We start from the raw sequence: 23,901 nt of genomic DNA on the forward strand, positions 1-23,901 counted from the left end.
TTCAGGTTATACTGAAAAAAGGTTATTTTTGCACAAGACATCAGAAATTAAACATCAGATAATATGTTGAATTACTTTTCCACTGCAGTTAGCTCCAAAGATGAGAAAAAGATTTACCTACAAAGTCAGACTTACTGCTAAAAATGTACTTTTTACATGAATGTTTTTCTGGCATACCAATTTAAACCAGAGTGTTTGAAATAGCTGCCAAGTAAAATGAATTATCATTGAATTTATGAGGGCTCAGCTGTGCCAGGTCTGCATATGCTGGGTAACAAATCATTTTCCTTTCTTTTTTATAAAAGCTTTGCTCTCAAGAGTTAGTAAAAAAAAAAAAAAAAAATTTGAAATTTGAAATTGAAAGTATATCAAGACTTGAGGGTCCGTTTTAGCAGAAACTTACTCATGTAACTACTACAACTAAGCACTGTAATTGTACTTCACATGCAAGTCCTATTAATGTCAGCTCCACCACTTGATGGTACACCTGTGAGACTAAGCATGGTGCAACATAAGCCTTAAGAGGCAAAGGCAGCCTGCAGAATCCCCAAACTGATCCTAGAGCTTTTGTCAAATCACCAGATCAAAGGAAAGCTGATTAATCACATTGGTTAAAAGTGAAAAACATTTAAAGCAGTTTTCATTCATTTAATGAACAGTCTTGTTAATTATAAAGAAATTCCAGACTGCTCTTAAGTCAGCAAATTCATGGACAATGAACAGTCTTGTTAATTATAAAGAAATTCCGGATTGCTCTTAAGTCAGCAAACTCATGAATTTCCAGGCCTTTGTACAACCTGTTATTGATAAGAAGGTATGCTCTGAGTAAGGCCTGTTTCTTTATTCCTTCCAATGCCATCCTTAATGTCTGTCTTCTAGAGACTATGTAAAATCTGTGATTAACTCTGAACATATCCTACCTTTAGCTCCTTTTCCTGGAGTAGCTTCTACAGTAGTTTTGCTCCATATAAGTATTATCCCACCTGAGTCTCCAGTGAGCACATCACCATTTCCCAAGAAAGCCAAACACTGAACAAATTTTGGTTTCTCATATTTCTGAAACAAAATAAGCAAGAGAAAGGGATAATTGCTTGTACTTACATAATCAGAATAACGCATCCACACTCTTACATCCTGCATACACATAAGCAGAATTTAGCCTTTTTTTTGTATGTTTACCTCTCTCATCAGACAGTACATGGTAACAACGAAGCAAATGTACAGAACACGTGATTTCCATTGATTTAAAACTGTCCTGGTATCAAGATATTATTACCCCAAATATCCCTTGTTTCCTTGATAATGAATTGCCGCTCCAGGTCCAGAAAAATATATGAGATTTGCCACAAGTTATTATGGTATTTGCATCAGTTGGATGGAATTCTACAGCCAGAACAACTTCATTTGTGGTCTGAAATAATAACAGAAATAATATTTATTCAGATAGGACATTAACTACTAGAAACACATGTAAACCCCCAAGTTTTAGAACAGAGATATGTAGAACTAGATAGCTCACTGTATGCTTGAAAGTATTTCTAAGTGTTCTGTGCTAAGTCAGCTGTCTGAATGACTGCACATATAATTTTATAAATATTGATTTTTCACATACATAAGAGACCTTTATTAAACTTCAGTACACAAGTTTGGGTTTTACATTCCCTTCTAAATCACAAAAGCTTCTGCTCTCTCGAATAGCTAAGGCCTCTGCCAAGGAGAATTAATAATACATAAAATACACTTTTTTTGGATTGAAAACCCTGCTTAGTTTTTACACAGACTGGTTTGCTATTCTGGATAACAAAGCTGTGACAGAGGAAAGTAAGACAACGATAATATTGTAGAATTATATTCATTATTCTCTTTCTGAAATTCTGTAAAAATTCTTCTGGGTTCTTTGTTTTCCTTTCCTCCTCACAAAGAAGAAAAAGAGAAGCCTGTATAACTCAAAACTTTGAGTCCCATCTTTGTATTTTTACTGGCTGCATGTACTTTTACTGAATTACCAACATGTAAAAGTATTTAATCCTTTACCAATAGATTTTATAAACATAACAAACTGACTGATCATTTACTTAACTTCTAATGTATATTCAAACTGTCTTTGAAGACAAATCTCCTGCAGGCAGTGAGTGACTACAAAACAAGAAAGTCAATGCATTTATTTCTACAGGATTTCAAAACAGGCTGCCCAGAGAGGTTGTGGAGTCTCTTTCTCTCTGAACCTGCTTTGGCTTGGGGGTTGGAGAGATGGTCTCCACAGGTGCCTTTCAACCCCAGCTGTTCTGTGATCTATATATAAGAGTGCTGTTAAATCACATCTTTGAGAGCAACTTTTCCTACTTCACCACTTTTGGCTTACTTGAAAAAAAAAATCTTAAGTTCCCTTTTTTTTTTTTTTTCCCATGGCCATATTAATTGAATTATATTTCTCACACAGTTTTCACATGAGACAATATTCTATATCAAAAAAATAATTTGGAATTTAAGGACTGAAAACCTTAACGGACTTCAGCTAACAAACAGCTTGTTTTGCATCCCAGCTCAAGGGATGCAACTCTGCTCACACCATCTTCTGTGAAAGGTTCTTAAGATACAGTAAGACCAAGCACTAGATGTGAATAAGTTCTTAAGGGCAAGCTATCCCTGCCAAATAATTCTTAGCCAATTCTGAAACACCAAGGAACTCCCCTGAGTGCAAAAACAGTCAAAACATAATGTCAGTGAACGGGAAATACAAGGCATATGCCAAATAGTTTCATATAAAATATCAAAAAGAAAATTAAATACTGTCACAGAACTAAATTAAAACTTGTTGAATACAGTTAGTACTGGTCAACATAATCTGGAGAAAACAGGTCAAACCAACATGATTTTGTTACCTGAAATGGCAAGTTTGTAATGATACAGACATATATGCTCTTGGAGCATGATTTATAAAAATAGAAAGATACAGTTCCCCATAAATGAAATATTTGCTTGCTTGATACTGGATAACACGAAGGATTGGGTGTTCCCAGTGAAATCAGCTTTACATGAGCATTGAGTGCAACACCTCTGAACATATCTCACTGGTCTGAAATTTGGAAAGGTTAAAAAAGAAACAGAGAAGCAGACATGACTGCAATCCACAAAAGTACCTAGGACTTCAAATGAGAGGAGACAAATAGTGAAAATCAATACCCGGAATTTGATTCATACAAAATTGAAATAAGGAATGCTTAAAAGTATTCTATTTTTTCAAACAACTACAGACTGAATCATCAGTTTAGTTTCTTAAAGTTCCCAGACCTTTTTTTTTTAAATTAAGAAACCATTAGACAATTGCTTTATTTGTATTGGCTCTTAAGGATGAGTAAAATGTAATTACAAACTCTTCAATATTCAAACTTCTTCCAGTAAACAAGTTAAGAATTTCTGTGGAACTCTTAAACAAGCCAGCAGTATTATACAGTTGGAGTTTCCAAGTAAGATCAAAAGTGTGTCTCACAAAGTTGTATTTATGGGAATAAAACCACTTGTATTTCAGAATATTCATGTGCAAAAATTACCTTTATCTCTGCTATTTTTGATTTCCTCTGCCAATCCCACACAGTAAGCATATGCTCATTAGAGTCATCAATTACACACAAATGAGTACCAGAATCCTAAAGGAAAAAGAAAAAAAAGAAGTAATGACAAAGTACTATCACACCCAATTTAGAAACAGGGTATAGCAGAGATATTTAAAAAAAAAAAGATATAAAAGGTACAAATACAAATCAACCAAGTGCTTTTAAAGTAATTACAGCCTCTCTATATTTATATATGGATTTTTTTTTTCTTTCTTAAAAACATAGATTTTTGTATCATCTCATAAAAAATAACCATGCTTTAAATAACATTATAGGAAAGCATTAAAAGTGTCTTACCAAGTCTTTACTCTAGTTTTGTTGGTTTCTGTAGCTTTTTTTTGTTTTGTTTTGTTTTGGCTTTGCTATTTTTTCTTTCTTGTTTGCAATTTCATGCCAGCAGCAATGATTTAGTTTCCTATTCTATAAATATTTTGTTTTTCCTCAGGTTACAGAGGACAGACACACAGCTCCACCTGTGCTTTTTTCCTAAATAACATCATCACATACACACAACTACATTATCAGATTCTGTAAGCATGTCTCATTTTTTCTTTATGGGACATAAAGTACCAGCAGTTTCATCATGTAGTTGGTAAAACTGCAGCAAATGTAACATTTTCTGAATAAAACATTGCTTACAGAGGAGGTAGAGCAGCACCTACAGTATTAAATAATTGAAACCACTTATTTTGAACAGCTTTAAACAAAATGGCAAATATATGGCTACATGTAATTAAAGGAACAGATTATAAAAGTCTTCATACTTATACCCAGCAATGCATGCTTGCACAAACAAGTGGTTTCAAGGACATTTGGGGAAAGATTTGGAGGAGACTTTACTTATCTTAAAGTTGATTCTTGCACTTCACTCTCTAACAAATTATGAAAGTAGAGGTGGCTAAAGTTATTATTCCCAAGCACTATTCTAAGCAGTAATATGCAAATATATGTGTGAATTACTAGGTGGAAAGAAACCCTGAAGACAGCATTGGCAATGTACACAGCTCTTGTGGGGGTTAATAAATTCTGTGGTATAAACATATTCTAAATATTGTACACCAACTGCTTCAGTCTAGTGAGCAATCACTTAAGACTGTAATAAGATATCAAATTCAGTTTCAGCTGCAAAACAGAACGAAGAAAAACTTAAATCTAGTCCTCAAAAATTCCCTGGGTTTTTTGTTTTTAAAATGATGGAATGCATTCTATTCACATTGAAAAGGATCTCTATCCTAGCATGTAAGTTTCATTGGTTTGTTGGAGTGACAGGAATGCCAGTACTTTCACATCATTTACTGAAACACAAAATGTACTATATCTAACATAGCAACATTTCAGTGCTATGAAATTTCTTTCAATTGCTTTCTTTCCTTCAATTGCTAAGTGAAACTGCAGCAAGAGAGTGCAAGAATTTATTTTCAACAGGTCACCCAGAGGCACTGTTGAGTTTCCATTCTTGGAGATTCCCAGAAGCCAGCTGGACCAGAGCCTGAGCAGCCTGCTCTGTCAGAACCTGCTGTAAGCAGGACAGTGGATGAGGTGATCTCCAGACATCCCTTCCCACCTCTGCTGTCCTGTAAATCTCTTCCTCTATTAGCAAAATACTGCAGACACTGTTTTTCTGCATTTTCTGTTTTTACACACATTAATTCTTCTTGACGGAATGCAAGAATCCAGTCTGGCTTTTCAGAAGGTCTGATACATCTCAGTCTTTTGGCAAAAATGCACTGGCAGCTTAAATATTAAAATATGTCCATATTTAACAAAAAAAAACCCAAACTCATTTCCAAATTTGAAATGAGAACTTTCTGAATGCCAAGTAGTGCATCTCCATGTGCTACCAATTTTTCTGATAAATTCCATGGGCCCAGTAACAATAACCTCTATTTTTTTTTCTATCTAAAAGGCGAGGCAAAAAGTGAACAAGCTATTCCTCAGGAAAAAATAGTACAAGATAATGTGAGGGTTTTTTTGTTTTTGTTTTTTTTTTAATTTCCTGTTGGTGTACAAAAACCTACTCCAGCTGTGAAAGCAGAAAAGTTAACCCTCCTATGAGAACCCACTAAATTTTGACTTCACAAACCTCACTAACAAATTTGTTTCTAACATCAAAATAAAAACAACCAAGCTCCTCACAAACAAAACCAAACCACCAAACCCAGTGTGGACTTTGATTTCTAGTTAAGCTTTTTCTTCAGCTATTTATTTACCGTGCTGGTTTATTACCGCAATTTTACACATACCATTTCCTGTTTTTCCAGCTAGTTTGCTGTCAGCTGCTTTTATAAAGTAAACAAAAACTTCAGTGCTTTTCACATCTTACCGCTTTGGAGAAATCCAAGCAGCCCACTCCGCGCTCAAAGGTGCCCAGGCCGATGACCTGCAGCGTCGCCAGGCTCACCGAGTCCCACACTCTGACATGGGGCTGCAGCGGCTGCGTGGAAAAGCAACGGGACAAGAGGTCAGCAGCGGGGACAGCGAGAAGCAAATTGTGGAGTAAAGGCAGGATGGCTCTGCTGGGATGCTGCTGGGGACTAGCCTCAATCAAAAGGGAAGATTCAAGGCAATGCTGTTCCTTATGGCTGGGCTACCAACGTGGCAGGAAAGTGGTGTTTGGTAGTTGTGCAAATAACCAAATCGAGGAATTGAACAAATAATGGAAGAATTGTCTTCCATTTCAGACCTCAGATTAGTGGTATTATACAACTCAAAATAATGATCAAATCTGGGCTTATATATATAAATTAGGTAAAAAAAATATATAAACAAACCCTGGTGCACTGAGTCTCTTAACCATCATCAACCAGTCAGTGAAAATGTCCATGGTTATATTTCATACAACTACTATCCCAAACTAGCTTAGAAACAATCACAAATTAACTTGGCTTAAGGACAGCATCAACCATTGAAAGTGGCAAATCTTTGTACTGATGGAAAAACAAACCAACCAGCTCTAACAAGAGTCAGAAAATGCTCAGTGGAAATCATGTATTCAAAACTCCCCCACATTAATTTCTTACAAAATATAAAAAATTAAGTTGAACATCTGACAAAGATTTATATTTAACATGCTTCTACACTTAATAGCATCTGTCTTTTTTCCCCCCCCCATTTATAACTTCACAAAAATAATCCAATTATGCAAATTCTGACAGAATTATGCCAAGAGGTGGAGAGCAGCATCTAAAGATACTTGCTCAAAAATGAGCAAGTTGATAAGAAAGCTTGGCATACCTTCCATAAATACTCAAAGTTGGTTTCCTCTTCCAAGCCTTAAGACTATACTGACCCACAGCATTGGGGATATTCTCTCCCTTGGGAGAAGACATATCAAAAGTAATACAACAGAAATTACGTGGCCTTATAAATCAATTGCAAGCTTCAAGTTTGCTTGCAGATAAAGCACTTTATGAGCTTCTGCTCTTTTTAATGGATGGTTGAGTGTTTCATTGTTACTGTCTTTTGCTAGAGATAAAGGCTGTTACCTGAGAAACTCAAAATATCTCAGTAAATGCAGTGCATAATATAAACTTCAGACAGAAGGTGATGATTAAAAAACCCCAAACCACTTTTTCCTGATTTTCAAAACAAGATACTACTGCTCAACAGCTCTATTACTTACCCTTCCATCTTTATCCACTCCAGCTAACTGTCCTGTTGCAATTCTAATTTTGTCTGGATGAACTGCAAGACTAAGACAGACAGAAATATGACTTGCTTTTGCTGTCATAGGTCTTCAAAACTGAGAGGTGTTTTGTAAATTTTTTTACTTGTTTCTCAACAAAAGCCCATGAAGACACTTATGATCCTAAATCCCACTTCTAAGGAGACAACTTGAATGCTTCTCATCAGATATTTCATTCCACACTCTATTGACTGTTGGCTGACACACAACTAGGAATGCCAGAAGAGTCACCTCCATATGTGCTCTGACACATCTCAGGTTTGCACTACACTGTAACAAAATCTACATTGTCTCATAATGAATCTCCTACACATAGTTATATGCCATATTTATAAACTACGATGTATTTTATACCTAAACCTAGAGATGTCATGAACCCAGGGGAAAAAAAGTCAGAAAAGTTGGCTGGGGGCTTGCCTGTGCACCCAGGAACTGGGGATTACTGCCACTTGAAATGAGTTACTTATGTGATTGTCCTAATTAAATGTGGTGCACTACTAGTGGAAGTAAAAATCTGCCCTTGCTTATCACAGTTTGCTTTGAAGCTGATGTAAAAAAACCAGATTTTAGAGAAAACATTTTCCCAGTTCTTGGGACTTTTTGATCTATATTGTTAATTGCTTTCTCCGTAAAATTTCAATGGCAAAGAAAGCCATTGAAAGAATAAATAAAGGGGGCCAGGGCAAACCTGAGGAGGTCATAATGATGGACGCCAAAAAAATTTAGAATTCAGTTCAATTTTCTGAATGAAAGTGAAGAACACAAACTGGTAGCATTCCTCCCACAGGAAGCAATTGCAGACAATGAGAGAAAAGAGCTTTAGATGTCAAAATTCTTCCAGTCAGGTACTTCACAGTAGGGAGTTTATGTTCACCATGACATTTTGTGCACTACTCTTCAGACTAACATAGCAAATTCTGTAACTGCCTTTGCACCCACAATGCCATTGGCTTCAATTTTCCTTCTCTAAGGTTTTTTTTTTTGCAAATACCTTTCTGATTTCCCTGACTGTCTTTATTCTTGGATGGGGCATCTTTTAGAAAATTAAGAGTATGACTGCTCAGTTTTCAGTTCTCCTTTAAGATTGCACTTTTGCCATATTGCCTGTAAACAACGGATGTAGAGTCAGGCTAACAGGAATTTTTAATTTCTGACTATTTGGATTAATTTATGCAAAGATCCTTTCCTGGCAGTCTTAGATTGTATACATATTCCCTTGTTTTACATTTAAACCAGACATCCTAAGCTAGCATGGACTGCTCTAACACCATTTATTTGTGCTATGTTTACTACAGTGAAATCTACTGGGACTGATTAAACAGGAAATAACTACAACTACGATGACATTAATTAGTTTGTACATACAGCAGGAGAGGAAAAGCAATATTTCTGCATTATTACCCAGACACTCACATGCAAATGATGCATACTAACCATTTAACACAGTCTGTGTGACCCAAGTAGTGCCGCTGGGTTCTCTCCTCATAGTTAAATAGTACCACCACTGAGGCTATGAAATACACAATTTCTCCGGTAGGAAGGAGGTAAACATTGGCTCGACAGTCTCTTCCACGATACCCATATCTGTATTTTTTTTAGTCAAGGTTTTCAAAGTCACTGAATACCAGGAAAAAATCAACTAACTTTTTTTTTTTTTTTTTCCCCTTAAAGGATTCCTGGGGAGCTCTCATGTCAGCAAATGCTCTTCAAGTTTTTCCCTATGGAATTACAGCATGATTTCACGAACATAGTTTAAAAAGAAAACAAAAATCCCTCATACAACAGGACTTTGGGAACCCAAATCCCTTGAGAAATGATGATCACTGATGTTAAAAATAAGATATGGCAGAAGTAAAGCAAACAAAGTATTGCAGTTTTGTAAAAATTTTCCTATGAAATTTCATGAGGTAACAGCAAGACTTGCTATTCTAATTTAACATTTTCTGCAGCAGCAGAGCTGTGTATCATCAGGCTGGTCAGCAGAGTATTGCTTTCATTGCCTTTTAAAACAATTTCTAATACCCTACAGAAAAAGGCAAGCTTCTGCACAGCAGCTGCCAAGTTCAGGAAAGATTTCTTTAGACTGCTTTAAGAGTATTTTTCAAACAAACCAAACAAAAGGAATTTACACAGTGAAAAATATGCTATCCAAATCTACCCAAAACATATAAAAGACACATTTTCTGTAGAAATATGCACAGCTCCTAATGACATTCAGAAATTTTACACACTGTGAAGGAGCCTTGGTTGGCACTGATCAAACGTTATTACAACTCATTATTTCTTTGGAACAGGTGCAGTTTTCTTCCTCTAGACTATTAATGTGGCTGCCTGCCTATATTTCAGTTCCCTGGGTCACCAAGAACAATTAACATCATAACTCAGACTTTAACATCTAACTATGTAGCCCCAAAAATATTATTTTCCTGTTATGTCGTGCACTTTAGAGAGCTTTTCACTTCATTGCCAACTAATACACCTGCAACAGCAAGAAAAAGATGGGAAACACATTAGGCAACTCAAGCTAAAGGAGTCCAGCTTCAGGTCCTGGTTAAAAAGGTAAATAAAAGGAAGTGAAAGGCCCATGTGGAGAAATCAGGATGGATGAAGATGGCCCTTTCTCATAAATGAAGGCAGGTGCAGTAGTTCAAGTTTGGGAGTATCTAAACTGGTATTTCCTAACCTGATAGCCTGACCTCTATTCTCCATGAAAAAGGGCCACCTTTCTGTGAAAAATAGCACCACACCCCCAAAAATGTCACACTACCCTTCCTCTTCTGCAGTCCCACCAGACCAGAGGAACACTTGTAAAATTAAACACGTGCTGTAACTAAACAACAGTTCAAAGAGGGACACTGCATTCAGTTGTCAATTAAACCCTTTTGGAGTGTGGAAAACAAAACACATTTATATCTTGCTGTCTTCCGTTTAGTAGGGAAGAACACAATGGCTCCTCTGAAGCAGAGATTATTCACTGGCTTGCTAAGCAAACAATATTGTGAGAAATCCTCATACAACACAATGCTGAGGGCAGAAAAAAGGGGTCCCTCTCTATCTCCTTCATTACTATTAACTTCCCCACTCTATTTTCCCCTTTCTTCTTTTCAAAGTTCTGATGGGGCTAAAAGGAACCCCAGAAGGGCCTTTCATAAAAAATAACAAACAACAAACCAAACAACTGAACTTTCACAAGCAATGGGCTACAAACAAATGAAAATATTTTTTCTATCCTGAAGCATTAAGAACACTATTTTAAATACCTTCTCAGAGGGCAGAGGAAGATTTTGCTCATCAGCTGTACACAATAGGGAATGTATTGATAAGCATTTAGTAAGACTGACATCTTTGAACATTTATCCTGGAAAAGTATTAATGATTTACATAAACATGTCTTTCCACAGCAGAAGTCTTCCATGCTTAGCCAAGCTAGAGCTAAATACTTTGGCACCCACCATTGAGCTCTGACATTCGTGAAACTGTGAGAAAAAAAAAATTTACATTTTCTCATTACATTTTCCTTTCTTTACCCTTCGTCCAAAATAAAGTACCAAAGAGTGGCTGCATTTTCTAAAAACACATTTTTTTAAAAGCACATAAATAAACCACCTGTTTCATGGGACATTTTTTTTGCTTTCTTCATTCTCTATCCCAGATTATCTTGAGTGAAAAGAAAGGCTCTTGCTCCACAGCATTTCACATGCAAAACAAAGCAGCACATACAGTGCAACACAATTAATACAATAAAATTAATCAAATAATTGACTGTGTCTCTTCAGAAAAAGGGGTGACACAACTTTGATGCTTAATTTCCACTGAATTTCAATGTTAAATCTTTCAGTGAAACTAATTATTAAATCAGGGAACTCGAGAGATAGCTGCCTTGATATTGTGACTACTCACCAATTATAAGGATTGTTTTGTCAAAACATTCAATATGTTTAAAACATTAAGTTTTAGGGTTTTTTTTGTTTGTTTATTTGTTTGAACTGGCTAAAAATAGCTACAGCCCTCATGAAAAGTGATCTACCATACATGAGAAGCAGTAAATTTACCACTGTCTTTGATTATTCTTAGAAAGAAGAGCACTACTGCTAAAAATAATCTCATAAAACGGAGACTGAAATACCCTCCTGAAATTGAGCTACTATACACTGGGAGAAAGAATCTACAAAGTCACTGGCAAAAGCTGCACTGACTGTGACCTCTGAAGCTACTAAATAAGCCAATTTTGCTATTACTAGGAATGCCAGATATGCTTTAACCAGTTTCGAAGTGCAGTAGCAAAGATTGCACTACAAAGCAGGGATACTCAAACTAAATTATTCAATTTAAATGACATCACTCAGGAACCAGACACAGTCAAGAGCTCAGACTCCCCCATGAGCTGCTTTATCTTGCCAAGCAGCTTAAGCATTTCTTCAAATAAGAATAATCTGCAAGGCAGACAAAAGCTAAGTTTCCCTAGATGAATCTACAAACAGGGCATCAGGAGTTGAATAAACCTACAGGAAACATCTAAAAAGGAGACCCCTTACCTCCCAAACCAACCAATAAACCAAAAAAATCCATCCCAATAATCTGCCTGTTGTTTCCTTGCAGTTGGTCATAGTTGACCAGCATTTTCCAAAAGAGTAATAACAAAGGAAAATCCAGTCACAAAAAATCATCCAGAAGTCAGGAGAATTAGAAGAATTCAAAACAAATCCTATAAATTGAACTATTTAACACCCAGTTGAGCTTTCAGGTGCAAAACACTGACATTAGTAAAATGCTCAGTGAATCATTGTCCCCATGCCTTTTTAATAAGGTGTACAGGGTTCAATTTGCCATCATATTTGCAAGATACAGCTGCCTTGCAGATTTCTTCCCCTTGCTAAACCTAAGCATAAAGCACAAGGTCTGCTGCTGCTGCATTGTCCAAACTGAAGAGCAACTTCATTCATAAATTTTATATAGAGACCATTATTAGTCCTCATAAATTTTACTGCCTTTTCCTCATTTTCTTCACCTTTGTATCCAAAAGATATCCCACACTCATAAATATACTGGTCTGATTTGGGATGATATTTCCTTAAACAGATTCCAAAACATATGGACAGTCTCTTTCGACCAGATTTATTTCACTTTAATTAGACCTCAGCAGCCAACTGGTTTAACCCAACTTAAGGTTCTTGGACATTAAATGTGTCCACACTGGGATTTGCACCTACTTAACTGAGGGTGTGATTTCATGATCAGTTTTCATCAGTTCAAACTGCTCACTGATGCTGGAGAAGTGGAGCTGACGTTCCTGCATTATGCCAGTGCCAGTTCTTGCGTGTTTGAGAGGCAAATCAAACTAATGTACTGGTCCTGTTTGAAAATTACCTTCACAAAAAGAGATTACATTTCAGCCAGATCACTGACTGACCCAATTCACTCCACAGTCATGAGTGCTAGCATCAGTAACCAAGAGCTGTGATGGTTGGAAAATTTGGTACCACAGCCTTCCTCCCAGTCAGACTTTAATCCAAAACTTTCTTCTTGACATATGATAGCGTATGATCAACATTCCTAAAAAATCTTCCTGCTTTTAGCAACATCAGAGCATCAAACCTCAGATTATTACAACAACTCAAGTGCTGTGTAGACATGTTATTTTACTGAAGTACTAGGAAACTTACACAATCACAGCTTACTGGAAAAATGTGCAGAGATGGGGGAGTGACAGGAAGTCTCAAACGTGTGCAAAAGCACATCTCTTAAAATGAACTTAATGTCTGATCTACTAAACTTGGAGAATTGTCATCAGCCACACACCTACTCAATTCCCCAAATGATAAATTCAGTGCATTTAATACAAAGCAGTTTCCAAGAAACTAAACACTTCATTTTGGAGCTGAAGTACAGAACCAGTGCAAACAATGGCTGCATCTCCAATCCTCACTCCATAGGAAAGGACAACAAACTCAACATCTTCCATAGTTTTAAAACCTCCTAAAAAGGATTAGAGATTGAAAACTAATTGTTCCTGAAGCAAAGCCTACATTAATAAAGTGGGAGGCAGAGGGGGACATTATTCAAATTCTGTAACTCTCCAAATATGCTTTCTTTTGCATTAAATATAAATCAGTTAGTAAATTAGAATTAGTCAACAGCAAAATAAACAAAGAAAAAGTGCAGTATATCTATACCTATGTAGTCTGCCACTTGAAGTTGCACTATACAGGAGCTACAAACCATTTCCACTATTATATTAATTTGAACATTTTTCCCCACCTTTTAGTTTTTACATCTTAACAGACAAGAGACAAGACTGTACTCTAAAAGGGAAAAATGCAAGACAAGACAAAAAGGGAACAGTGAGTAGTTATTGATATTAAGGATACACCCACTCCAGTTTTAACTTTTCAGGAGGCAGCTCTGTCCTAATATCATCATAGTTTTCTACATCAGAAGGAATGAACATTGTGATTGGTCGACCTCGCATGAACATCTTGATATATTCTCCCTCTGTTGAAACAAAAAGGCACATTAGTCATGTGGCAAGTTTACACAAGAAGTAAGAACAAAAGAAACCAGCAATAAGCACAGAGATGCAAATCACACTGGTTATATAACAATTATTTTTGAAATGTGAGCTTGGTAAAGGCCCAGATTTATTTTTTTTTTAAATGGAACATTAAACACACAGAATAAGCGTTAGTTGAATTTGTGATAGAACAGATTGAGCATGTAACATTTTAGACATGCAAGTTAAGTTATAAAGGCAAAATTCAAATTCAAATCTGAAACTGAATAAATAATTAGTTCACAGAATCATGGGATAAGGTATTTAAGGTGGAAAAGGACCTGAGGAGGTGTCTAAATCCAACCTCTGCCTGGCCATGAGACCAGAATAGGTTTCTCAGGCTTTTGCCTAATCCAGATTTGAAAAATTCCTGTGATGGAGATGGCACAGCCTCTCCTGGCACCTGACAGCACCTCGGGTGTCATTCCTACACAGCTTGCTTCCTGCAGCCCCTCTGTCCCCAGACTGTGTTCCTGCCAGAGGCTCTTCTTTCCCACAAATGCAGGACTTGGTATTTGTCTCGGCTTAATACTGTGAGGTTCCTGCAAGCCCACCTCTCCAGCACAGCCACTGAGCCCCTGGTTTGCTGTCCCTGCAGTCCTCAGAGGGCACTGTGTCATCTACCTAGGCCATTGCTAGAGAAGATGAGCAGGGCAGGGCCAGGCCAGCATCCTGCAGACTCCACGTGGCACCTACTGACCCACAGGTACAGCATGACCCATTAACCACAGCCCTCCATGGCCAACTGGTTCTTTCCCCACCCAGCTGCCCACCTTTCCAAATCCCAGCAGCCAAGCTAGGACACTGCAGGAAAAAGTGTCAAGAGCTTTGCTGATGAATAGAATCAAGAATTATATATCATCACAAACTAATACAGCAACCTGAGTTATTAAGCATTGTATCCTGAAGAATGGAAAAAAGCAACAGCTCAGAATCACTCTAGCTGTGACAAAAACATGTGTATATCATCTCTGTGGGAATCTGAGCACTTCACAAGCCTTCAGGAGTCCCTTTTCAAGGAAAATGAGCTTACCTACCACCAGGGAAAATTTCAGTTTCATTTCAAAAAGCACTGATTACAAAGAGCCAAATATTCCACTAACTTTGCATCAATTAAGTAACTTTTTATTACTCTTCATTAGTAATTAACATCCATTTTTAGTATAAGTATTAATCAAAGTAATATAATACTCTGCTGTGAATTTGGAACACTGACAATTTTTTATGAGTGGGGATTTGGAAATCGTAGCAGACACAGGTAACTCAGAGTTCAACCCAAAATTTGAGTAGTTGAGGAGGAGTAGAAGAATAGCTGTAAATTAGCAACAGAGTATTAAGAAATCAATAATCACATTTGATGCAACAAACACTAAGCTCTAAAATTAAGATTTTTAAACAATTACTTCAGTACTTCTTTAAGAAACAAACATGAAACAGACTTCCCTACAATCCCCAAGGAATACTTGGAAATATTTCCCCAATTAAGCATAAGATTAATACTCAGACTGCATGATTGTGCAATCCATGTTTGGCCTCCCCTAAAACATCTAAAGTTAAAATTATGAGAAATTGAGACTTATTTCCACAGAATCATAGCTTAAGAGCTCAAGTCAAACTTGGAGGTATAAAAAGGCAAAAGAAACCAGGTCAATAATCATAATAAGTGAACAATTTAAAACTAACATATATATAAAGGTTTTTCTTATTTAGCATATTAATAAAAGAGAAGTTGAGCCATAGAAGTCTTGTATGAAAGGAACAAATATAAAAAAAGATGAAAAACAGTTGTCCCACTTCTTTCCAAGAACAAACATGGGTGCTTTGAACAAGAACCCATGAGTCTCACCACTGTAGAAACAGTAGAAAACCTGTCTCAGATAAAAAGAACTAAGAAAATCACTTCCTGATAGCTAAACTGGACACAACAGTTATTTTACCACATGTGCATTGCTTAATTGCATTGCTAAGAAAAGTTAAATGTTGGAGCTGTCACTAGTTTGATATAAATGTTTAGATAATTACTCCAAACTAGCACCATGTCCCATTTATCCACCAATATATTTTTATAGTATGTATATTCAGAGATAAAATAACACTGGCCAAACCCAAAAGTAATGTATTAACAATGACCTTTCTATTAAAATCTGGCACCCACAGACTTATAAATTAAAGCCTGAGGGTATTTACAAAAGACCAATAATTGTTAAACCACAAATTCTTCATTTAACACTGAGCTTGGCACTTCTGGATCCACCAGATCAGTGCAAAATGACACCACAAATTTAGGATCACATTCCTCATTGTTGCTTAGAACAGGGGAGACAATCTGCAACTGAAATTCTTATTGATGGAGGCAGTTGCACCTGTTGGACTCTGCCGATGAGAGACATGAAGAGCCAAGAGGAATTCAGTCAAGTCTCTGGCAAAGAGGCTCTCCTGGAGCTCAGGGAAAAGAATATCTACAGGGCACTTAGATACAAATTAGGTCTCTGAAGTTTCCCATTAAAGAAAGAACGTTTTTTTACCTTTATTAACCAGCTGTATTTACTCAAGATTACCTTTGAAGATACATACTTAAAACACTTAAGAGTTTTACTTAGCCTGTTAGAAAGACACAGGCTTGGTAAAACTTGATTCAGCCTCTCCCTAAAGAAGTAGGATTAGAAAAAGAAACAACCCACTGAAAGATTTCTTTTTTGTCAAAGACTGTAAATTTCCTTTTGCTAGAATAACCTGTAGGGCAGATATAATATTAATGTAAAAATCTTTTGAAATACTAGAAAGGATGACAGCTTACCAACAGCATTTTCAAACAGCAATTAATTGCCTGAGGCCAAATTCTTGTATGTACAACTTAAGAAAATCAGTGATTTAACTCTTTCATACTATACTTGCTCAACTGAATGACCAAGAGAATTAGACTATGTCCCTTTACTGCAGCCTCACTATTTTCCAATACAAAGCAGCATGTCTAGACTTTTATTTCCTTCTTTTGGGAAAAAAGAGCCTTAGTCATATTATAACAGATATGTATATAAGGGATGATAAGGGAGAAAAAGTCAAGACTTCTAAAGACAGTAGTTAAAAAACTCATCAAACCCCAACCAACAAAAAATCCTTGACAATTCTGGTATCTACCAGCCTGAAAACACCAGGTATATGAAAGTAAAAGTATTTTGTTCCATATAAAGAGATGTTCAGACACCACTATCCACTGAGCAGAAGCATTTGGGCAAGGTGGGGCTAAGGAATGTGTGTGGAAAGGGCCAGGAAGGCATACCATGATGAACCTTTGGCACTTGCTAAATTAATTATTCTGCAACTGCAGACATCCTACAAATCCTTACAAGTATGAATCAAACCAACAAAAAAATCAAAAGCACAGTTGAAGCTCTGCAGGTAGCACATCCAGGTGCCATGGATTATCTACACCACACAAAAAGTAAAGCTCAGGCCCACAGTTGCTACAAAAGGCAGCATCAAGTGGCTGCAGCACCCTGGGCTCCAGGGGCCAGCTCTTCACCAGGAACAGCTGCAGCTGCTTTTTGTGCAGCTTTGAGCTCAAATTCACAGCCCTTGCAAACTCTGCTTGGCTCTGTGATATTTCACCTCTGGAGCCTCAACAATCTCTTTACACAAGTGCCAGGGAACACAGGATCAGCACTCCCAATTTATGCTCCCAGGATTGGCTCAGGCTTATTGGCCTCACATAGCCCTCAGGGTGTGCTGGACCTAAGCAGACTCCTTGCAGGTCTTGGCTCTCCATGGGTTCCCCAGAGGTTTGGTGAAATTATTAACTTGGCCCCAAAGATGCAGAAGCACTTAATTGGAATAAAACGTGGCCCCAGTCAGCTGAAGTGACACAAAACACTGCTCAGGAGGAGAGACACCAAGAGAGAAGCCAGGACATGGCAAGGGTGCATGTAAAGGTAGTCTTGCACACTGTTCAGGTATGTGGCTTTGCAAATTAATGTAATGAGCTGGTAGAACAACATGGCTTGGCTCAGCTCAGCCTAGTCCAGCCTGACAGATACCCAACATGCCCCCTCTGTGCCTTCTCTCTGCTTGCATTGATGTTTTTTACTCTGCAGAGTACTGTAGCACCTGCTTTGCAGAGCAGAGACTTGGCTGTCACTGAGAGAAACACAAACACACTGCTGATTTCAGAAGAGCATCCAAAAACCTCCTCCTACTACTAGCTGGGAACTTCTCAACTTCCAGCTGACAATAACACAAGGCCAGGTTGTTTTCTTTGTATGTGTGTGACAGCATGGCTGCTCATTTCAGCACAGGTCTGCTCATCTGCTGTCAGAAAATGAATTGGGTGAGCATGAAAACAGCAATCCTCCCAGTCTTCATATTCTGAAAAAGTAAAAACATCCAGCTATTTAACTCCCTTTTTCTATAACAGGGCTTTTAAACTTACCCTTTATGGTTATGGGTGCCTGTAGTATTACAGAGGAGAACCTACCAGGGTTTTGATGCATTAACACTTTATGCAAGGCCTCTATTTCCATTAGAATTACTTCTGATACATCCTGGGACTGCATTTGTGTTTTCAAAATAAGTGAGTGGTTCAACCTTTGTGCAATTAAGTGGCATGTTATAGCCCTTCCCCCTATCATTTAATTCTGGCAAGCACATGTTTATAGCTAGAACATTACTAGCAACTCCTGAATGAATAACTTAATTTTTTTTAATACTACTCCAGCCTCAGGAACATCTAGGTCTTACTGTATTAAAATCTCAGCTTCCAACTCTATCAGTTTGGCTTCCCAGCTTTGTGTCATCAGTGAAATTTCAGTGCTTCTACTTTCCTGTGTTAAGTTCATTAGTGTAAACACTAAGCCAAATAGGCCCCAGCAGTCTGGAGGCAGATGTTAGCAACCAAAGTGTCTACAGCATGTTCTTTGGAAGTTTACAGTCTGACAGAGAAGAAAGGAATAAATATGTTGGTGAAACAAGGTGCTGTAAGCCAGCATAGTTACCTTGCATACAGGAACCTGTTGATAAGGCATGGCAATCCAGGACTCACTAAAACTAGGGGCAAATAAGATATGTAGACAAATAGTGGACTGACAAAGTTTTCTACAAAGCCTCCTTGTACCAAGAGCAGATTCCCATTAGTATGAATAAGCTTTTAATCAGGCTTTATTAAAAAAAAAAAAAAAAAAAAGTTGAAGAAATAAGAAAAAGCAGCTCCATAACATTAAAATTCAACTCTCAACAATTTCTATTAATACACCTTTGGAAAAATGTTTAAAACCAAGCAAATCAGGGAAAGCAAGCTGGAAGGTAAGGCCAATGAAAAACCCTGCAGGTGATAACAGAGAGCAAAGATATACAAACCATCTGAAAGGCTGAAATTAGTGCTCCCATGAAGCCAGCACAGAAAGACTCATGCAATGGCACTTATGCAATTTATTACTTTCCCTGAAACATATTCTTAAGGGAATATGAAAGACTTGCAAAGGAAAATAATAAAAAATAGGAAAGGAGGAGAAAAAAAGATCAAAGAACTCTTTGTAGATTAACACAGAATTATCTAGAGAGAAAGCAATTCAGAAGACATGAAAGCTACTATTCAGATACTTCAGAAATTTGAAGACAGCAGACTACAAAACCCTCCTGCTTTCCAAAAAACATGCTGCAAAAAGAAATCAAGTGGTTTTGTAGAAGCAGGTGAGAAACCTTCACCCTCAATTAATGACTTCTTCAACAAAACTGGGCATATTAGAGAAGTGTATTTTATATTACACTATTCCTCATTAGACAAGACACTGAGGTAGCCCTGCAAGTCTGTGCTGTAATTAACTGCTCTTCAGCTGGCAAGTGTGTACACAATGGGATGTCTAATGAGCATACAGTAGATTATATATATACACCCACACAAGTTTAGTTCTAAAGGAATCATTAAAATAATTTTGCAAATTATTACTGACTATTATTTAGTAGATTCCACACCATCTAGTTTGAAAGTTCAGCATGGGCTGATGCATTAAAAAAAAACTCCAGCTCAGTTTTATTTGTAATTTACAAGCAAATGAAAAACCCCAAAGTCTCCAACTAGCTTGGCCATGCAGAACAGTCCAGTAAGATACAATAAACTACCACATCCAGGGTACATTTATTAATCTGTCTTCACCTTCTAGTTGCTTGACCAGTGAAGTTATGCTTTTTAAATTTGCAAATAGCTTCTTTCCCACAAGCCTTCTGCTTTCAGGCCCGTGTCCAAGAGCTCTGCAGGACCACTAACCTGAGGGACAAGAGCTCAGAAGCCTGTTTCTAATTTAAACCAGTGCTAACAGCACAGAGATGAATAATCAAATTCAGCCACTGAGCCCAGATTGTTACACTCAACCTTGCAGTAGAATTAAAATGTGGCTGCAGGTCTGCCATGTCTCACCCCAGTGCCAGTTGAACCTGACAGACAGACAGACATGTACTGCTGTTACTGAGCCCTGGTGCAGTGCCAGCCAAACAGTCAAATACAATAGGTAAGACAAGAGACTTGCCCTGATTTGGAATGATTTTACAGCTTTGCCTTGAAATTTCTTAACATGTCTTTGGTTATTAATTTTTTCATAATCTGAAAATAAACTTTGCTTGTTCATTTATTGGGTGACATTATGAATCTAGGTATTAACAAGAGTTACCATTAGCACTGAAATATTTGAAGTTTAATATTAAACTCTAACTTCTTACAAAAAAAAAAAAAAAAAAAAAACAGACTAAAAAAGGAAGACTGGACACAAACAAGCTCTATAACCCTAACTACATGCTTCCTGTTTAAATTATAAAATTCTGACTTCTCCAAGGATCAATGATAAAAACTCCCAAGTACACCATTCGGTTTTGTGACAGTACTGATGGCTTTTAGTAATATGCACTGTGCCTGAACAAGAGCAAGAAGCCCAGCAATGATAGATGAGTCTCGATTTGCTCTCAGGTACCAGAGCACCTTCAACAACCATCTGATACAAAAGCATTGTCTGATGAAAAAGCAATCTGAGGTATTTTGCACTCTCAGCAGACAGCACACATTGTCAGCAGGGTACTTTTATTCCATTGTGTGTTTCAGGACCGTTCTGTCTGAGAAGCTAAAACTACAGCACAGTTAAACTAACAGAAGAAAAAGTACTGGAAACTAAAAAAGCACAATTTAAAAAAACCCAAACAACAAAACCCAAAAAACTCAGGAATGCGATGCATGTTTTTCATTAATTCTTCCACATATGGTTTTTATTGCCATCCAAAAAGTTTAAGTGTCTCTTATTACTTTATAATAAGTGAACAAGTGATTCATATGTGGAGCTGCTATCACTGAAAACCAGACTCAAACACACAGTCTCAGAGAAATAAATTACCTTTTATCTTAAAATAAGCCAGATCTTTAACTTCTGGGTATAAAAATATGAATGCCTTATGATTAATACTTTAAAAATGTTTCTGCTGAAGTGAGAAGCAAGATGGCTTTTATAGGCAATTATAAACACCTGCTGGTAAAGAATTTAAAAGAATAGCTTTAGTTAGGGTCTTTTTAAAGCTGTAGTAAGCACCTGTTCATTTCACCAACAGCTTTATTGGATTTTCACAGAATTTTAGTACTGGATTTTCCTGTCAAAAGACTGGTGTGGTTTACAAGCACAAACAAACAAACTGACTCTCTGGCCTCTGCTGCAGCACATACCCAGAAGGATAAAGCTCAGGACTAACCTTACATGAAGTTTGTGCAATTCAACCCGAGTGGGAGAGATAAAGGCACCGAGGGAACAAAACTGGTACAGAAGGTACGAGATGACACTGCTACACTTGTGGCTTAGGCATGGAGATAAACAGAGGAAAATCAAGTGGCTGCCCACAAGGCAGCTGCAGGATGTGGTTCCTCTTGCTGCTGCTGCTCCTGGCAGGAGAAGAGAATTGCCTAGGTCTTGCTGACATTTGCATGCACACGCTCTGGGGAACTCCACACCAAACCAAAGCCAATTCTGACACCACAGCTAATGTCTTTCAAGGCTGAAGCTCATCTAAGACTCTCACTTGCTCCCCAAGTCTTGCACTTTAATAGCTAACACCAACACCAACAGAAACCAAAATGAATCTACACAGAGTATCAGAAGACAGATATAATTGCAGTAACTTCAGCTGCTAGAAAACTTAGACTCCAAGAACTAACCATGCAAAAATGTATTCATCTATATTTTGTGGTATGATACTATATCAGATTTTCAAAGCTGCTTTTTGATTACCTGAATAAAAAAAAAAATAAAGGAAACAAAGTGATTCCAGGATGCTCAAAGCAACATAAAATTGTCATCTTCCATCCCATTATCCTATGCAAACACCTTCTGCTATGAAAATCTGCAATTTCACAGTGATTCCAAACTTATTTTATGTGTCTACAAAGACACTGACGTATTTTTACCGTAGATTTGCTTTGAAGCTTGACAATTTGCACATCAGCAGTCTTCCCAAGAGCCTCCTTCACAGAATTTCTAGGTCTAGGAAGCACATGAACGCAATCCTTATGGGAGATGAGTGCTGGGAGCATACACAGTGTTTTACACACAGCTCAGTGAAATGAGCAGCTCAAGGGGACTGCTGCAACATAATTAACACTGTGCTAAAGACTGCTCACCCCAAGAGGCAAAGGCTGGCAAGCCACAAAGGAGTGTTAAAGCAGCTTTGTGCTCTTGCATTCCAGAACAGGAAGGTTCTGTACAAACACCATGAAGGGCAGCTCTTCATCCCATCCTATCCAAGATAACACTTTCCAAGTCCACAGAATTTACCTTAGAAATATTACACTAACTGTCCGTGCAACTCTTCAGCTTCCTGACCAGTTGAGTCAAGGTGACAAATGGAAATTGGTTTACTTATGTGGTAGCTGTCAAATACAAAACAGGCTAAAGTCACCTGCCTTGACAGAGAGGTGACAAAGTATTGCTAAGCTTATACTGGAAAGGATGGGTAAACCTGCTGCAACAACAGTAACCCACACAGGCTTTTTATCTGTGGCAGTAAACACAACATAAAAGCTAATAGTCCCACACACAGACACTCTAAAACCTGCCAAAAATACATTCAATGGTCCATACTAAAAAACATCAAAAAAAAAACCCCAAAAAATAAAACTTTGAATTCTCTAATTGCATCTGCATCCATGTTAGAGACAGAATTACGTTTTGCCACTCCATGTGTTGAAACTGGAGCAAATGCATTTTCTGAGAGAAGACTTTCCTTCCACCTCCCATATGTGTGGAGCCCTGTTATCTGCTTCATGTTTCTCTGATTCCAGTTAGGCTCAGGACAGTCTATGGAATGACACACTTGGAAGGCATCACATCCTCTGCACAGTAACACAGAAGATAGCAGGGAACACATTGAGGCAACTGAAATTACAGCTACCAGAATGAGAGAACTTCAGGATGATCTGTTTTGGGCAGAATATGCAGAGATGTAGAAGCACGTTGTAAGGAAATAATTAATACTGAAGGCATTTTAGCTATACACAACTTGGTTTTGTGAAAAGCTGTTTTTACTAGGAAAGGTATTTTTAATATAATAGTTTTCTTCAATAACTGGAAAAAGCTAACCAGCTGGTCTGATTAGCTTTCCTTTTACAGTAGCCAGTGCTGCACATATGCACTGTTCCACAGCTAGTGTTAAGCACTGTGGCATAACGAAACATTTCTTTGTTCTTGATACTTATTCATTCTCTTTTGCACATCTTGTCTCTGAAAATGCTTTTTGTAAGCATCAGTTCAGAATATTTTTATACCTGTAATTTCTCTGTGAACTAGACAAAGATAAAGCAATTGGATCCAAGATGATTTTTCGTTTATTAACTTTCAAAAACTTTCAAAAAATCTGAGTTTTTCTTTTCTTTTTGAAGGAGACCAAAAGCAATCAAACTGTGAATAATGTAAATTTGATGACAGCACAGAATTGGAAGACTACAGATTTGTTAATTAGCAGCAAAAAAGCACAAGACAAAACCCCTGTACATAGAATTGCTGTGTACAGCATGCACTCGAGTTACATGCTTTAGT

The 23,901-nt window shown here is 37.3% G+C and overlaps 1 protein-coding gene across 3 annotated transcripts in view; it reads right to left on the bottom strand.

Annotated features, from left to right (window-relative positions):
• EML4 (EMAP like 4) overlaps window positions 1-23,901 on the bottom strand; it is a 146,553-nt gene that overhangs the window by 21,784 nt on the left and 100,868 nt on the right. For all 3 annotated transcript variants that reach the window (XM_056487623.1, XM_056487624.1, XM_056487622.1), the window contains exons 8-14: window positions 13,668-13,791; window positions 8,734-8,883; window positions 7,237-7,306; window positions 5,938-6,048; window positions 3,552-3,647; window positions 1,277-1,411; window positions 921-1,056 (exon numbers count right to left, since the gene is read on the bottom strand). In XM_056487623.1, coding sequence (XP_056343598.1) covers window positions 921-1,056; window positions 1,277-1,411; window positions 3,552-3,647; window positions 5,938-6,048; window positions 7,237-7,306; window positions 8,734-8,883; window positions 13,668-13,791 — 822 coding nt within the window. The remainder of the gene's footprint in view (window positions 1-920; window positions 1,057-1,276; window positions 1,412-3,551; window positions 3,648-5,937; window positions 6,049-7,236; window positions 7,307-8,733; window positions 8,884-13,667; window positions 13,792-23,901) is intronic.

This window comes from Oenanthe melanoleuca, chromosome 3, assembly GCF_029582105.1.
Source record: "Oenanthe melanoleuca isolate GR-GAL-2019-014 chromosome 3, OMel1.0, whole genome shotgun sequence".
Taxonomy (NCBI): Eukaryota; Metazoa; Chordata; class Aves; order Passeriformes; family Muscicapidae; genus Oenanthe; species Oenanthe melanoleuca.